Source organism: Somniosus microcephalus, chromosome 16 (genome assembly GCF_052327205.1).
Source record: "Somniosus microcephalus isolate GS21.2 chromosome 16, FLI_Smic_1.0, whole genome shotgun sequence".
NCBI lineage: Eukaryota > Metazoa > Chordata > Chondrichthyes > Squaliformes > Somniosidae > Somniosus > Somniosus microcephalus.
Genome location: NC_141002.1, coordinates 109,035,064 through 109,053,595, shown reverse-complemented (window position 1 = coordinate 109,053,595; position 18,532 = coordinate 109,035,064). Strand labels below are relative to the sequence as shown.

At 48.6% G+C, this 18,532-nt stretch overlaps 1 protein-coding gene across 2 annotated transcripts in view; it reads left to right on the top strand.

Annotated features, from left to right (window-relative positions):
* The window catches only part of tspan11 (tetraspanin 11), a 134,315-nt gene that overhangs the window by 10,012 nt on the left and 105,771 nt on the right, over positions 1–18,532 (top strand). For both annotated transcript variants that reach the window (XM_086009717.1, XM_086009716.1), the window contains exon 2: positions 11,618–11,809. In XM_086009717.1, the coding sequence (XP_085865843.1) occupies positions 11,618–11,809 (192 nt within the window). The remainder of the gene's footprint in view (positions 1–11,617; positions 11,810–18,532) is intronic.

Genomic DNA, 18,532 nt, shown 5'->3' with positions numbered 1-18,532 from the left:
TTCGAAGCTTCTTCTACCTCCATTTGCAAGTACACCTGGGCTAGATCAATTTTGGTGAAGCGTTTACCTCCAGATAGCGAGGCGAAAATATCCTCAATTCGTGGAAGCGGATATTGTACCGTGTGAAGGACTGGGTTCACTGTCACCTTAAAATCCCCACAGATGCGGACCTTCTTTGGTTCCCCAGGCATATTACTCAACGACCTCTTCATTACAGGAATGATGGGTGTAGCCCACTCGCTCCAGTCCACTTTGGACAGCACTCCTGAACGTTCCAACCCTTCCAGCTCTGCTTCGACAGCTGGTCTGATCACATAAGGCACTGGTCTGGCCTTAAGAAACTTTGGGCTTGCATTTTCCTCTATTTTAATCGTTGCTGTTATGCCTTTTAGTGTTCCGAGTCCCTCCTGGAACACTTCTTTTGCGTCAGTTATCATTTTTGACAGTCGTCCAGGTGTGACGTCGTCATCCTTTTTGGCCTCAACCTTCAGTGCCTGTATGGAATGCCAATCTAATTGTATCTTCCGGATCCATTCACGTCCTAGCAGTGGTGGTCCTCCATATGGCAATACATATATATCCATTTTAGGTATTTCCTGGCCTTTATATATCACTTTCACCCTTATTTTTCCTTTGGGGTAGACTTTTTGCCCCGTATACGTCTTCCAGACAATCTCTGTAGCTTTCAAGGGTATATGTGAAAATAGCCGCTTGTAGTCCCTTTGGTTTATGACTGTTAGGGCTGATCCTGTGTCCAATTCCATTTTCACTTGGACTCCGTCTATCTTGAGTGTAACCCAGATAGTCTGGTGATCCTCCATTTTGGTTACCTTATGTAGTTTCAGACAACCCAGCTCCTTGCTTCCGGAGTCTGTGTCACTTTTCTGTTCGCCTGAACCACTGTCCATCACCTGGTGTACCTTTTTGTACTTCTCCTGTGGAGATTTCTTACTGTTGGTTTTCTTCCCAGACCTGCAGACTCTTGCTATGTGTCCTGCTTTCCCACACTGTCTGCACACTTGGTCCTTGAACCAACAATCCTTCTGGTCATGTGTTCTGCCGCAGCGATAGCATTTCCCTGTTCCATAGGACATTTCATTGGTGCCATATTCTTGCGGTCTCCGTTGTATCTCTGCAGCACCCCTTGCGGCTGCTTCGTGTCATACTGCCATACTGAAAGCCTTGTCCAGCGTAAGATCCTTTTCTGATAGAAGCCGTTTCTGGGTTCCTTCACTTTGTAACCCACACACAAACTTGTCCCTTAACGTATCTGCTAGTCCCGCTCCAAACTGGCAGTGTTTCGATAGCTTGCGCAGTTCCGTTAGGTACTCAGCATTGCTTTCGTCTTTGTGTTGGTTCCTTTTATGGAACTTAAATCGTTCTGCTATCAGCAGCGTTGTGGGGTTTAAGTGGTCCTGTAGGATTTCTACTATGCTTTTGAAATTCTTGTTCACCGACTTCTCTGGGGTTATTAGATTTCGCAGTAACCCATAAGTTTTTGCACCCATGGAATTTAACAAAACCAGTGCTTTCCTAGCATCTGGCACTTCATTCGCCCTGCAGTACACCTCAATACGTTCCACATATGTCGCTCAATCTTCGACTTCATTGTCGAACGTAGAGATACTGCCACTCTTCGGCATCCCTGGGTGTGATTTAACTGTCAAAAATGGCATCTCCCGCGCTCTCCCTTCTTCTCCGCTGGCACAAAATGGCGTCTCCCGCGCTTTCCCTCCTTCCTGTGCTCGCCCTTCTTCTCCGCTGCGGCTTCTAAAAATGGCATCGCCCGCGCTCTTCCTTCTTCTCCGTGGCTCAATGGCATCTCCCGTGCTCGCCCTTCTTCTCCCCGCGGACACTGTTCAGCCCTTGAGCCCTGGCTGTGCTCTGCGCATTCTTTTTTTTTTCTGGACGCCGCTCGGTCCTGAACCTGGCTGTTGCTTTACCCCCTCTCTCCGGTTTGTTTTTTGTTTTTTTTTCTCGACGCCGCTCGGTTTTCAACCCCCGGCTGCGCCCTGTGCGCTTCACCCTCTGTCTTACCCTGTCGACGCTGCTCGGCTTTCTCTCCGCCGTCGGTCAGCTCCAGCCGCCGCTGTCCGGGAAGGGTCTGCGCTGGACCTGTCGTCAGTCTCTTGCTGATCGTCGTGGCTGGGGAACCAAGCCCGGCTCTCCACAGCCTCCCCTGCGATGTTCACTCTCTGCCGGACGACTGGGCGGTTGCTCGTGGTCGACGCCCGTGTTCCTGGCCTCGACTTTCTTACACCGCCCTCCCGGAGCGAATCCTCGAAGGAAAATGCAAAGTTGCAGGTAGATTCGAATCGACACTCGTCGCCACTGTTAGATCCGTGATTCTGAGAGTATGATGTTTTTCAATAACCACACGGATGCTGTAACTTAACAATAAACAGGTATTTACTGGAGGAGGGTAGTCTCAAGACTGGGGGTACAGAGGCATGCGCAAGGCTTATATACAGGTGTGGTCACTGCCGGTACTACAGTATACAGGAGCTGTAAAAGTAGTTCTGTCTTAAAGGTACAAACACTACACAAACCAAGTGCTCAGTAGTCTTTTTACATCAATGTGCAACCAGGCTGCTTTGGTCTCCTGGGGAGGTCTCTTCTGCCCATTGGAAGGGAGGAGAATCTCCCTGTGTGCTGTGACTTCCTCCATAAGCATATGGAGGGAGTCATGGGAGAGCCTGGGTGTAGCCATGCACCTCTGTGCAGTGACTGTCAGTGTTTGCAGCACCTCAATGCTGTAGAACACGGAGAGCAAAAATGTCAAAATCAATTTGTGCACAGCCCCTTTAAGGAAACCAGCTGATGACGTGTCATCAAATGATGTCATCAGACCCGCTTCCTTCAATTGGCCAGCAAACGCGCTGGGCGGGCTTAACAAGCCCAATCTGGGGAAAATCATTTTGGACAGTGTGCTGGAGCTGGCAGCGAGGCCGGGACCCGCCATCGACATCGCCCGCCACGGACCCACTGAGGTCAGTAAAATCCTGCCCTTCGAGACAATAATCCAGGACAAAATGAATTGCCACTTAGAAAAGTATGGGCAAATAAATGAAAGTCAGCACGGATTTGTTACAGGCAAATTGTGTTTGTGTAACTTGATTGAGTTCTTTGATAAGGTAATGGAGAGAGTTGATGAGGGTAGTGTGGTTGATGTGTATATGGACTTTCAAAAGGCCTTTGACAGTAGACCTATTAGCAAAATTAAAGCCCATGGGATTAACGGGACAGTGGCAACATAGATACAAAATTGACTAAGGGACAAAAAGCAGAGAGTAGCGGTGAACGGTTGTTTTCACACTGGAGGGAAGTATACAGTGGTGTTCCCCAGGGGTCGGTATTAGAACTACTGCTCTTTTTGCTGTAAATGACCTGGACTTGGGTATACAGGGCATAATTTCAAAGTTTGCCGATGACACGAAACTCAGAAATGTAGTAAACAATGAGGAGGATAGTCACAGACTTCAGGAGGGCAGACAGACCGGTGAAATGGGCAGACACAGGGCAGATGGAATTTAACACAGAGAAGTGTGAAGTGATGCATTTTGGTAGAAAGAATGAGGAGAAGCAAAATGAACGAAATGGTCTAATTTTAAAGGGGGTGCAGGAACAGAGAGACCTGGGGGTGGACGTACACAAATCTTTGAAGGTGGCAGGACAAGTTGAGAAGGCTGTTAAAAAGCACACGGGATCCTTGGCTTTAATATTAGAGGCAGAGAGTAAATGGAAGTTATGCTAAACCTGGTTCGGCCCCAGCTGGAGTACTGTGTCCAATTCTGGGCACCACACTTTAGGAAGGATGTGAAGGCCTTGGAGAGGTGCAGAGGAGATTTAGTAGAATGGTTCCAGGGATGAGGGACTTCAGTGATGTGGAGAGACTGGAGAAGCTGGGGTTGTTTTCCTTAGAGCAGAGAAGGTTAAAGGAAGATTTGATAGATGTGTTCAAAACCTTGAAGGGTTTTGATAAAGTATATAAAGAGAAACTGTTTCCAATGGCAGGAGGGTCGGTAACCAAAGGCACAGACTTAAGATGATTGGCAAAAGAACCAGAGGCGACATGAGGAAACATTTTATTATACAGCGAGTTGTTGTGATCTGGAATGCGCTGCCTGAAAGGGCGGTGGAAGCAGATTCAATAGTAACTTTCAAAAGAGAATTGGATAAATACTTGAAGGAAAAGAATTTACAGGACTATGGGGAAAGAGCAGGGAGTGGGACTAATTGGAGAGCTCTACGATGGGCTGAATCTGTGCTGCATTATTCTGTGATTCTAAATCACTGGGATTTTGATTATTCATATACGAAGATCCTGACAAGCACAGAAGAAATAAGAGGATAGATAAAGGAAAAGGAATGGGTGTGGTTGATGTGGTCAGGTATGTCAGAGAGTTGTGGCAAATTTAATAGCACATGGCATTAAGCAGAATGTGGCCAGAGGGATAGTGGAGGCTGCAAACGATGGTGTGCTGCCTCTCCCTCTAACTTAACCTCACTGTATGTATTTAACTTACTTATATATGTATAACCTACCTGTTGGGGCCGTTGCCCCTTTAACTTACCTTTTAGGGCCATTGCCCCTTTAAGACGCGCCTTAGCGTGCTGACGTCACGTCACGTACGACGTAGCGTGCTGACGTCACGGCATGCACGACGTGACGTGCGTGAGGCGGCTGCCGGCCCGACTCGGCCTTCCAGAAAGGCCGCCGGCACAGCCCGGCCTAGCGTCTTCGGCCGCATCTACCAGCCGCCGGGAGCAACGCGATCTTCCGCTCCCGCGGCAAGCACCGGCTCAGCCTGGCCTCCAGCTCCCGCTCCCGACTTCGGCCTCAACGGCCAGAAACGCGACCACGCGCATCACGTGACGCCCCAAGCGCGGACAACGCGACCGAGCGTGATGAGGTCATCGCGCTCCCCACAGGACTGCTACGTAGTCCCCGTGGAGTCCTCGCTGGGACACAGACCTACACCACGGTGCTCCTACAGCAGCACAGGCTCCGGGCAGTTGTATTGTCCCCATGCTTGAGTCTTGGAAATTTTTTACAATAAAAATCTTTCAATAAAGCGTTACAAGAAAAGTCAAGCCTTGTGATTTTACGGGAAGATATCAAGTTGTTCGCTATCCGTCTAGCTCTGCATAGGATCGCGCTGCGAGGGCAGAACAGTAAAAAGACAGCAGCACAGCGGGCTCAAGCACAGGAAGATACCACTCAGCTACCATGAGTCTACGCTCAGGAAGACAATATACCATAGAGGACGTCGACCAGTCAAGCGAGAAGCATGAGCCTCTCCTAGCAAACGACGCCAAGTCACAGTCCTCTAAAGTATCCTCTAGGTCATCTCGGCGGTCCAGCAGACCGTCGTCATCGACAGATTCTGCAGCCACCAAAGCACGTGCCAAGGCAAAAGCCGCCCAGGCTCAATTGTCCTTCGCTGAAAAAGAAGCTGAACTTATGAAGCAGAGAGCCGACCTCGACGCTAGTATGATGAAGCAGAAAGCTGACCTTATGAAGCAGAGAGCCGACCTCGACGCTAGTGTGATGAAGCAGACAGCACAGTCCTCTAAAGTATCCACTAGATCATCTCGGCAGTCCAGCAGACCGTCGTCATCGACAGCTTCTGCAGCCGCCAAAGCACGTGCCAAGTCAGAAGCTGCCCAGGCTCAATTGGCCCTTGCTGAAAAAGAAGCTAGTGTGATGAAGCAGAGAGCTGATCTCGCTGCCATTCTCCACATTCTCCAAAGCCAGAGAGCTGCCGCTGCCGCTAAAGCCGAAGCCGCAGCTTATGAAGAAGGTGAGGAGAGCGAAAGCGGGGAGCCCAGCCAGGAAACGTATGATCTGGAACAGCCCCTCAGTCCAGTGCAACGTACAAGTGAGTATGTCCAACAACACTCCAAATTGTTCTCAAAGGAAACATTCAGGTATCTCGACGCAGAACCAGCTACTCACCACAGCAACAAACGGCCCGTTTTCGGAGACACTGAGCTTAAAAGAGAAGAAACAAGCAAGACTCACCTGCAGAGACCTCCACAACACCCGGCCAATCCAGCCAAGCAGTCCTCACCCAAGCCACAAGGTGCACAAGACCTCGCTAGGTACCTTACTCGCCGGGAATTGTTAAGTTCAGGCCTCCTAGAATTTGATGACCGTCCCGAAAATTATTGGTCATGGAAAGCGTCCTTCCTGAGTACCACCAAGGACTTGAATCTGTCAGCCAGAGAAGAACTAGACCTGATGACAAAGTGGCTCGGAGCTGAGTCGTCCAAACAGGCGAAGAGAATTCGCTCAGCGCTCGTCAGCAATCCCACAGCAGGCCTCAACCTGGTTTGGCAACGTCTCGAAGACTGTTATGGGACACCAGAAGTCATCGAACACGCACTGCTCAAGAAGATTGAGGACTTTCCGAAGCTAACCAACAAAGATAATGTCGAGCTCCGAGAACTGGGCGACATTCTCCTCGAACTGGAGTGTGCCAAGGGAGAAGGTTACCTGACCGGCCTCTCGTATTTGGATACAGCTCGTGGGGTAAACCCAATAGTGGAAAAGCTCCCCCACAACCTTCAAGAGAAATGGATAGCTAAGGGATCCAAGTACAAGGAGGACAATGGAGTGGCATTTCCCCCCTTCTCTCTCTTCTCCAGATTCGTCCAACAACAGGCAAAGGTGAGGAATGATCCAAGTTTCACTTTCTCCACCTCCAGCAGTTACGCTCCTTCGAGAACAGAGAAATCCACAAAGTACAGCAATAAAGCCTCTGTGAGTGTGCACAAAACAGATGTTCCAGCTGAACCCTCAGTCAACCAATCCAGTTCTGCTGGGAATGAAGTGGATGACCCAGATCGTCAGTGTCCAATACACAAGAAGCCCCACCCACTCAAAGTGTCGAAGCTTTAGAGACAAGCCTATCGATGAGCGCACATCATACCTGAAAGAGAACCGCATCTGCTTCAGGTGTTGTGGGTCGACTATGCACATGGCAAAAGACTGCAAGGCGACAATCAAGTGCTTTGAGTGCAACAGCGAAAAACACATCGCAGCCCTGCATCCAGGTCCTCCTCCGTCAACCACCGAGAGTGCCGCGGTTGACAAAGAGGATAGCGGGGAGCAAAGCGAAAGCACATATTCAGTCACCTCCAAGTGTACAGAGGTTTGTGGAAATGCAAGCAGCCCACGCTCATGCTCCAAAATCTGCTTGGTTAAGGCATATCCTGCAGGGAGAAAGGAGAAGGCAATCAAAATGTATGCAGTGCTCGATGAGCAAAGTAACAAGTCTCTAGCGAAGACAGAATTCTTCAATCTCTTTGAAGTCAAGGCCAGCGCCGCTCCGTACACGCTAAAAACCTGTGCAGGGACAACAGAGACTACGGGTAGGAGAGTTGGGAACTTCATGATCGAGTCCATGGATGGGAAACTACAGCTTCCCCTCCCCACCTTGATTGAGTGCGACATGATGCCAGAGGATAGGACGGAAATCCCCTCCCCAGAGGTCGCATGCCATCAGCACCACCTACAGCCAATTGCCAACAAGATTCCAGCTGTGGACCCGGACGCTCCAATCCTCCTGCTCTTGGGAAGAGACATCTTAAGGGTGCACAAGGTGCGTGAGCATATCAACGGGCCCCACGATGCTCCTTATGCGCAGCGGCTTGACTTGGGATGGGTCCTCATGGGTGGAGTTTGCCTGGGAACAGTCCACAAACCAGCGGATGTCAGCGTCTATAAAGCAAACGTGTTGCACAACGGTCGCACATCCGGTCTCAGCCCATGCCCAAACAGGATCCAGGTAAAGGAGGACTACGATGACATGACGCAGCATCATAGGTCAACCTCCTCTGCCTGTGAGGAAGAGGCAGGCCCCACTGTGAGCACAGATGGCCTAGGATGCTCAGTGTTTGAAAGGTCCAAGGACGATGGACACAGCTGGGTGGCACCCCTGCCGTTTCGCTCTCCTGGACGCCGTCTTCCGAGTAGCGGGGAGCAGGCTGCGGGGCGCCTCTGCTCGCTCAGGAGAACCCTGGTGCCGGTGTCCACTGACCCAGACATGCCTGCAGTCCTCACCCCAGTGATGCTCCTGACTCAAAAGATGAGTGCTATTTCAGCTCCCTCTGGAAACTTCGACATGGCCGAGCTGCACGGGAAGCAGTGGAAGCAAGTACAGTGTCTTGCAGACACTTCTTGGAAGAGATGGAGAGGAGAGTATTTGTCCACCCTACAGAGCCGTAGGAAATGGACAGAAGACAAGCCAAATGTCAAAGGGAGAGATGTCGTCTTGCTGAAAGACAGCCAAGCACACAGAAACGAATGGCCAGTGGGACTGGTCGTCAAAACTCTGCCGAGCAGGGGCAAGAGGGTCCACAAGGTGGAGGTGAAGATCGTCAAGGAGGGGACTGTCAAAGTGTTTCTGAGGCCAGTCTCAGAGATCGTAGTCCTCCTTTCCGAAGAAACCTAGAGAACGGACTCTGAGTATGTTGCAGCCATGGGACGTTTTCTTTAGGTTTATTTTGTATCTGTAGTGGTACAATGGAATTGTACCAAGCAGGGAGTGTGCTGCCTCTCCCTCTAATTTAACCTCACTGTATGTATTTAACTTACTTATATATGTATAACCTACCTGTTGGGGCCGTTGCCCCTTTAACTTACCTTTTAGGGCCATTGCCCCTTTAAGACGCGCCTTAGCGTGCTGACGTCACGTCACGTACGACGTGACGTGCGTGAGGCGGCTGCCGGCCCGACTCGGCCTTCCAGAAAGGCCGCCGGCACAGCCCGGCCTAGCGTCTTCGGCCGCATCTACCAGCCGCCGGGAGCGACGCGATCTTCCGCTCCCGCGGCAAGCACCGGCTCAGCCTGGCCTCCAGCTCCCGCTCCCGACTTCGGCCTCAACGGCCAGAAACGCGACCACGCGCATCACGTGACGCCCCAAGCACGGACAACGCGACCGAGCGTGATGAGGTCATCGCGCTCCCCACAGGACTGCTACGTAGTCCTCGTGGAGTCCCCGCTGGGACACAGACCTACACCACGGTGCTCCTACAGCAGCACAGGCTCCGAGCAGTTGTATTGTCCCCATGCTTGAGTCTTGGAAATTGTTTGTCTGTAAGTATTCTAGAATGCTATAGATGATTAGTGTGCACTGTATGTTGTAGAAAATGTTTAGTTGTAACTTTTCTCTGTCTAGCTGATTAACTAGTAGCTGTATTTTGATACACTATGTACAGGGCTAATTTAAAGAGAATGCCTCCCAGTTTACTAAATGTACTGTGTTGCTCAGGCGTACCTAAATCTGTGTATACATATCAGTTATGCGCTTGTATACTAACGTGTGCTTCCATTTCTGTGTTGTATTTCAGTTTTACAATAATAAGAATCTTTCAGTAAAGCGTTACAAGAAAAGTCAAGCCTTGTGATTTTATTGGAAGATATCAAGTTGTTCGCTATCTGTCTAGCTCTGCATAGGATCGCGTTGCGAGGGCAGAATACATGGACAGATGTAAAATAAAGTTTCTCAGACTAGAAACGTGGGTAGTGTTTCACAAGTTTGTGTTGCACCTGCTCCCATTTAATATGTACATAAATAAGGTGGGCTTAGGAATTGCGGGAGCAATAGTGAAATTTGCTGCTGATTTCAAATTGTGGGACATGGCAAATTGTGATAAAGAGCATGACGGGGGTTCAGTGATGTGGAGAGATTGGAGCAGCTGCGATTGTTCCTCTTAAAGCAGAGAAGGTTAAGGGGAGACCTAATAGAGGCATTTAAAATTATGAGGAGTTTTGAAAGAGCAAGTAGGTAGAAACTGTTTCCACTGGCAAATAGGTCGGTAACCAGAGGTCATAGATTTAAAATAATTGGCTAAAGAAGTAATGGGGAATTGAGGGGAAATGTCTTCACACAGAGGGTTGTTATGATCTGGAACGCTGTATCTGAAAGGATGGTGGAATCAGATTCCATGGGAACTTTCAAAAGGCAAATGGACATTTAGAAACATAGAAAAACAGGAGCAGGAGTCGGCCATTCGGCCCTTCGAGCCTGCTCCACCATTCAATATGATCATGGCTGATCCTCTATCTCAACACCATATTCCCGCTCTCTCCCCATACCCCTTGATGCCTTTTGTGTCTAGAAATCTATCTATCTCCTTCTTTAAATATATTCAGTGACTTGGCCTCCACAGCCTTCTGTGGTAGAGAATTCCACAGGTTCACCACCCTCTGAGTGAAGAAATTTCTCCTCATCTCAGTCCTAAATGTCCTACCCCGTATCCTGAGACTGTGGCCCCTCGTTCTAGACCCCCCAGCCAGGGGAAACATCCTCCCTGCATCCAGTCTGTCTAGCCCTGTCAGAATTTTATACATTTCAATCAGATCCCCTCTCATTCTTCTAAACTCTAGTGAATACTGGCCTAGTCGACCTGATCTCTCCTCATACGACAGTCCTGCCATCCCAGGAATCAGTCTGGTGAACCTTCGCTGCACTCCCTCTATGGCAAGTATATCCTTTCTTAGGTAAGGCGACCAAAACTGTACACAATACTCCAGGTGTGGTCTCACCAAGGCCCTGTATAACTGTAGGAAGACATCCTTGCTCCTGTACTCAAATCCTCTCATCCGAAAGACGGCACCTCCGACAGGGCACAGGGAGTGTCGGCCCAGATTGAAGGTCCAAGTCTCTGGAGTGGGGGGCTCGAACCCACGGCCTTCTGACTCAGAGGCAAGAGTGCTACCCACTGAGACACAGCCGATGCCTAACTTACAAAACTTGACATCCTGTTACCGCACTTTGGTGTCAACCTTTCCCTCCATTATAAATTCCTACGTCCACTAGGTGGTTCTGTCGAGTGACTCGTTAAAGTCTCTCTTCCAACTCCATCGCCATCTTGTGTGTAAAACAACATTTATATTCACTGACTGATCATGGGGAACATCACCGGCAATTTATTTGAAGAGGACTAATTTGCAGGTTTATGGGGAAAGAGATGGGAGTGGGACTAATTGGAGAGCTGGTTCAAAGAGCTGGCACAGGCCCAACAGGCTGAATGGCCGCCTTCTGTGCTGTAAAGTTTATGATTCTATGAAAGATTCCAGGAATAAATAGACAGGCAGACACAGTTCAGTGTAGAAAAATGTGAAGTGATGCTATTTGAGAATAAGGGAAGGAAATGCACCTTAAATGGTGAGATCTTTAATCGATTAAAGGTGTGCAGGTCATTAAAGGGTCAGTGCAATTCATGAAGGACATTTATAGGCTAGCAGGTTGTACAGGAAATCACAAAAAGGATGAAAGGGACGATTAGGCTGGATTGTGGAATTCTCTGTTGCTAAGAAGAGTCCATCAATTCCTTGAAAAGAGAAGTTACCTGAAAAAGAGGATGGAAGGGTATGACAAGTGAGCAAGAGAAGGGGGTTAGGCCAGGTAGTTCATGTCGAGAAACGCTGGGATAGATGTGATGGGCCAAATGGCCTGTGTTTGTGCTGGAACATTGTGATTTTTATCTTTACACTTGAAATGTTTATATTTGAAAAGACTAGACCAACACCACATGTAATTCTTGTGTTTATTGTGCCACAGATGTACTAGTTTGTGTAACGGATGCCTTGTTATTGTATCTCTAGGTGGCTGGTGCTGGAGTGATGGCCATAGGAATTTGGACATTGAATGAGAAAAGAAACTATCTGAGCCTCCTGCCTTCCAGTACATTTGCTGTCTCTGCCTATATTCTTGTCTTTGCTGGCAGCCTTGTGATGGTCACTGGATTCCTTGGGTGTTGTGCAGTTGTTCGAGAGCAGAAGGCCGGTCTTGTAGCGGTAAGTAGTCGACCTCTGGCATTGAATAAGGTGGATGAATTAGCTGCACAAATAGATGTAAACGGATATGATATCATTGGGATTACGGAGACATGGCTCCAGGGTGACGAAGACTGGGAATTCAACATCCAGGGGTATTCAATATTCAGGAAGGACAGGAAAAAAGGAAAAGGAGGTGGGGTAGCATTGCTGGTTAAAGAGGAGATTAACACAATAGTAAGGAAGGATATTAGCTCTGATGATGTGGAATCTGTATGGGCAGAGCTGAGAAACACCAAGGGGCAGAAAACGTTGGTGGGATTTGTATACAGACCCCCAAACAGTAATGCTGAGGTTGGGGATGGCATTAAACGGGAAATTAGAGACACGTGCAATAAGGGCACAGCAGTTATCATGGGTGACTTTAATCTACATATAGATTGGGCTAACCAAATTAGTAACAATACTGTGGAGGAAGAATTCCTAGAGTGTGTACAGGATGGTTTCCTGGACCAATATATCAAGGAACCAACTAGAGATCAGGCCATCTTAGACTGGGTAATGAGAAAGGATTAATTCGCAATCTTATTATGCGAGGCCCCTTGGGGAGGAGCGATCAGAATATGATAGAATTCTTCATTAAAATGGAGAGTGAAGTAGTTGACTCAGAGACTAGGGTCCTGAATTTAAATAAAGGAAACTACAATGGTATGAGGCGCGAGTTGGCTAGGATGGATTGGGGAACGTTACTTAAAGGGTTGGCGGTGGATAGGCAATGGCAAACATTTAAAGATCGTATGGATGAACTACAGAATTTGTTCATCCCTGTTTGGCATAAAAATAAAACAAAAAAGGTGACTCAACCATGGCTAACAAGGGAAATTAGGGATAGCATAAGATGCAAGGAGAGGACATATAATGTGGCCAGAAAAAGCAGCAAACCTGAGGATTGGGAGCAGTTTAGGATTCAGCAAAGGAGAACAAAGTGATTAATTAAGAAGGGGAAAATAGATTATGAGAGTAAGCTTGCAGGGAACATAAAAACTGACTGTAAAAGCTTCTATAGATATGTGAAGAGAAAAAGATTGGTGAAGTCAAGCGTAGGTCCCTTGAAGTCAGAATCAGGGGAATTTATAATGGGGAACAAAGAAATGGCAGACCAATTAAATACATACTTTGGTTCTGTCTTCACAAAGGAGGACACAAATAACCTCCCAGAGATGTTGGGGAACATAGGGTCTAATGAGGGAGGAATTGAATGAAATCAGTGTTTGTAGGGAAATGGTGTTAGGGAAATTGATGGGATTGAAGGCTGATAAATCCCCAGGGCCTGATAATCTACATCCTAGGGTACTTAAGGAAGTGGCCCTAGAAATAGTAGATGCATTGCTGGTCATCTTCCAAAATTCTATAGACTCTGGAACAGTTCCCATGGATTGGAGGATAACTAATGTTACCCCACTATTTAAAAAGGTGGTAGAGAGAAAATGGGGAATTATAGACCGGTAAGCCTGACATCAGTAGTGGGGAAAATGCTAGAGTCCATTATAAAAGATGTAATAGCAGAGCACTTGGAAATCAGTGACAGGATCGGACAAAGTCAACATGGATTTACAAAAGGTAAATCGTGCTTGACTAATCTACTGGAATTTTTTGAGGATGTAACTGGTAGAATAGATAAGGGAGAACCAGTGGATGTGGTGTATTTGGACTTTCAGAAGGCTTTCGATAAGGTCCCGCATAAGAGATTAGTGTGCAAAGTTAAAGCACATGGGATTGGGGGCAAGGTATTGACTTGGATAGAGAACTGGTTGGCAGACAGGAAGCAAAGAGTTGGAATAAATGGGTCTTTTTCCGAGTGGCAGGCAGTGACGAGTGGGGTACCGCAGGGATCGGTGCTAGGACCCCAGCTATTCACAATATATATTAATGATCTAGACGAGGGAATTAAATGTAATATCTCCAAGTTTGCAGACGACACAAAGCTGGGTGGGTGTGTGTGCTGTGAGGAGGATGCAGAGGAACTCCAGTATGATTCGGACAGGTTGGGTGATTGGGCAGATGCATGGAAAATGCAGTATAATGTGGATAAATGCGAGGTTATCCACTTCGGTGGCAAAAACAGGACGACAGATTATTATCTGAACGGCAATAGATTGGGAAAAGGGAAAGTGCAACGAGACCTGGGTGCCCTTGTCCAGTCGCTGAAGGTAAGCATGCAGGTGCAGCAGGCGGTTAAGAAGGCAAATGGTATGTTGGCCTTCATAGCGAGAGGGTTCGAGTACAGGAGCAAGGATGTCTTGCTGCAGTTGTACAGGGCCTTGGTGAGACCACACCTTGAGTATTGTGTGCAGTTTTGGTCACCTTATCTGAGGAAGGATGTTCTTGCCATGGAGAGAGTGCAGCGAAGATTCACCAGACTGATACCTGGGATGGCAGGAATGACATATGAGGAGAGATTGGGTTGATTGGGCTTATATTTGCTAGAGTTTAGAAGAATGAGAGGGGATACCATTGAAACTTATAAAATTCTAACAGGACTAGACAGACTAGATGCAGGAAGGATGTTCCCGATGGCGGGGGAGTGCAGAACCAGGGGTCACAGTCTAAGGATAAGGGGTAAGCCATTTAGGACTGAGATGAGGAGGAATTTCTTCACCCAGAGAGTGGTGAACCTGTGGAATTCTCTACCACAGAAGGCAGTAGAGGCCAATTCATTAAATATATTCAAGAAGGAGTTGGATATATTTCTTAAGGCTAAAGGGATCAAGGGATATGGGGCGAAAGCAGGAACAGGATACTGAATTTGGATGATCAGCCATGACCTCATTAAATGGCGGAGCAGGCTCGAGGGGCCGAATGGCCTACTCCTGCTCCTATCTTCTATGTTTCTATGGAATAAAACACAAGGTGGTTCTGAGTATCAATGAAATTAAGCCCCTGGCATAACTATACAAAACATTTTATCTGTGAAACCGTTTGATCCATGTTACATTTTGTTACTCATTTCAAAGAGACAATCGCCTGGAGTTCTCGCGGGTGTCTGTTGGGAGATTGACGCAACTCCCAGAGGAACGGTGTCAGCAGCTGAAAGTGCAGTTTACGCTGTTTCTCCGAGGTTTCTGTCGCAGCTACATCGGGAGATTAGGTGAACCTACAGGAATTCAGACCAATATCAGTATCCCGAATATTCTCCCAGTATTCCTGTTGTAGTGGTTTGGTTATTGTTCTGAGACTTGAGTTCCCCTTTTGCAACTATATGGAATAGCTTCTATTGATTAACACTTTATGAATGTGTTGAATGATTAATAATAGCCCTGAGCTTCATTTCAATTTGAAAGTAATGATGCGGTTCATGTGTGGATAATCTGTTTGCACAGAATGTTTAGTTTGGAATCATCAGAAATTCACAATGAAATGTGAAGAATTTCTGGACGCACAATCTCTCCTACACTTTTGCAAAAGCAAAATCCTGCGGATGTTGGAAATCTGAAATAACAACAGAAAATGCTGGAAAGACTCAGCAGGTCAGGCAGCATCCGCGGAGAGCGAAACAGTTAACGTTTTGGATCGAGGACCCTTCGTTAGAAGTGGAAAAGGTTCGGGAGGAGAGATTTTTAAGCAGGGGCAGGGAGGAGGGAAAGAAAGAACAAAGGGAAGGTCTGTGACAGGCTGGAAGACCGGAGAGATTGACTGACAAAAGGGATGATGGTGCGAGGCATAGAGAGAGGTAATGGGACAAGTTAAGAAACAAGAGATGGCTCGAGATGATGTGTGGATGGCAATGGCAGAATCAACAGCTCTCCCACACTTTGCAGTACCACGCACAAGTGTCTTGTATGATCTGTAATAATTGTAAATGAACATAATTTGGGCTGAAAATGTACACATTTAACAGGAAGTGACAGTTGTTAGTAAATCAGGAATTAAAGTGGAGATATCCACCCTCTCTCCACATATTCCATTATTTTTCAATTAATTCTTGGGATGTTGGCATTGTTGGCAAGGCCGGCATTTATTGCCAATCCCTAGCAACGGAGTGGCTCGCTAGGCCAGTTCAGAGGGCAGTTAAGTGTCTACCACGTCGGTGTGGGACTGGAGTCACGAATAGGCCCAGAGCGGGTAAGGACGGCGGGTTTCCATCTCTAAAGGATGTTGTGGTGGATCTGTGCGACGCTGCCTCTGTTCAGAGTTCAGTCTTGGGAGAGCCGTGTAATTTCACAAACACCACTCGGTAATTTTATCCTGCCAATTTTCCTCCCTTTCCTGAAGGTGAAACTCATGCTGGGTGCAGTTTCATGGCGGTATCAGTCCTACGTATCTTTACCCAGGGCCTGATAATCTACATCCCAGGGTACTTAAGGAAGTGGCCCTAGAAATAGTAGATGCATTGCTGGTCATCTTCCAACATTCGATAGACTCTGGAACAGTACTCATGGATTGGAGGGTAGCTAATGTTACCCCACTGTTCAAAAAACGTGGTCGAGAGAAAATGGGGAATTACAGACCGGTAAGCCTGACATCGGTAGTGGGGAAAATGCTAGAGTCCATTATAAAAGATGTAATAGCAGAGCACTCGGAAAACAGTGACCGGATCAGACAAAGTCAACATGGATTTACAAAAGGTAAATCGTGCTTGACTAATCTACTGGAATTTTTTGAGGATGTAACTGGTAAAATAGATATGGGAGAACCAGTGGATGTGGTGTATTTGGACTTTCAGAAGGCTTTCGATAAGGTCCCACATAAGAGATTAGCGTGTAAAGTTAAGACACATGAGATTGGGGGCAAGGTATTGACTTGGATAGAGAACTGGTTGGCAGACAGGAAGCAAAGAGTTGGAATAAACGGGTGGCAGGCAGTGACTAGTGGGGTACCGCAGGGATCGGTCCTTGGACCCCAGTTATTCACAATATATATTAATGATCTAGACGAGGGAACTCGATGTAATACCTGCAGGGACAGGGTACTGAATTTGGATGATCAGCCATGATCTCATTGAATGGCGGAGCAAGCTCGAGGGACAGAATGGCCTACTCCTGCTCCGATCTTCTATGTTTCTATGTAAGTGCCCGCACTTTATATGCAAGCAGAGTGGGGAATCGCATCGAGACCCAAACCCATGATCCCTGCATCCTTTCCAGTAGAAGTCACTGGGTGGGGATGCCATGCCTGACACCCCCAGCCCCCCAGGAATGCATGAACTAGCAGCATGGAGGGGGTTGAAGATCAGTATCAGTGCATGCCCCGAGACCTTCCTGCTCACCATGATTGAATTCACCATGGGCGCAGTTTAACCGGCACCAGCTCTGCGATCTTGTCCAAGTGGCTATTCTTCATGGATGAGTAACTGATCATCATGACCATGTCCGATCCTCCCACTGCCCAATGTTGACCGAGGCGACCCACCATCCCGCACTAATTTTATTTTTCTGGATCTGGGCGGGCAGAGGTGTAGTCCATGATGACCCCGCCATTCTCTAAGGGGCCGGTCCCATTGGGGCACGTGTAGGCAAGCATCTTTAAATGAAGGAACAGTCTGCTGTGGTCCCACCATCAACATTCTTTGGACACAGGGCTGCATGTTAGGTCGAAGAATCCAACACTCAGAGTGGCCCGGAGCAGGAGGGGCCGGTGAGGGGCTGTCGGAGAGGATGGGGAGGGGCCGGTGAGGGGCTGTCTGAGCGGATGGGGAGGGGCTGCCGGAGCGGATGGGGATGGGCTGTCGGAGGGGCCAGGGAGGGGATGGGGAGGGGCTGTCGGAGCGGATGGGGAGGGGCTGTTGGAGGGGATGGGGAGGGGCCGTCGGAGGGGCCGGGGAGGGGATGGGGAGGGGCTGTCGGAGGGGCCGGGGAGGGGATGGGGAGGGGCTGTCGGAGGGGATGGGGAGGGGCTGTCGGAGGGGCCGGGGAGGGGCTGTCGGAGGGGATGGGGAGGGGCTGTCGGAGCGGATGGGGAGGGGCTGTCGGAGCGGATGGGGAGGGGCTGTCGGAGGGGATGGGGAGGGGCTGTCGGAGCGGATGGGGAGGGGCTGTCGGAGCGGATGGGGAGGGGCTGTCGGAGCGGATGGGGAGGGGCTGTCGGAGCGGATGGGGAGGGGCTGTCGGAGGGGATGGGGAGTGTGGTAAACCACTGTTATACCTGTCTGTATGTGTATGTGTATTCCACTAGGTACAGGTCTGGACATGCCTCGGCTGACTCCTCCCACTATTCCAGGTATATAAGTGACTACCTCCCAGTCCCTTAGTATTCTGGACGGGTCGACCACTCGAGACAAGACCTTCATTCTTTAGTTAATAAAAGCCTGGTCGTTACTCGCTTAACCTCAGTCTTTTGAGTAATTGATGGTGCATCAATTTTATTAACTAAATTTTTTATAACGGAGAAGATCCTCACACCAGCATGCCTGGACCTGGACAGTCGGGAAGCGGACGCTTCCACCAAGTTTGCTCACTGGCTCATGTGCTTCCAGGCATTCCTGACTGCCTCCACTGCGGTCGTAACGGATGCGAACAAACTGTCTGTCCTGATCTCCAAGGTGAGCCACCAAGTGTACTCAGTCATCCGGGACGCGACCTCGTACACAGCCGCCCTCCAGCTCCTCAAGACCAAGTACACGCGCCCTGTGAACGAAGTATACGCCAGGCACCTACTGGGGAGTCGCAAGCAACAACCTGGGGAATCGACTGAGGAATACCTCCAAGCTCTGTCCGTGCTTGGCCGGGCCTGTGGGTGTAAGGCGGT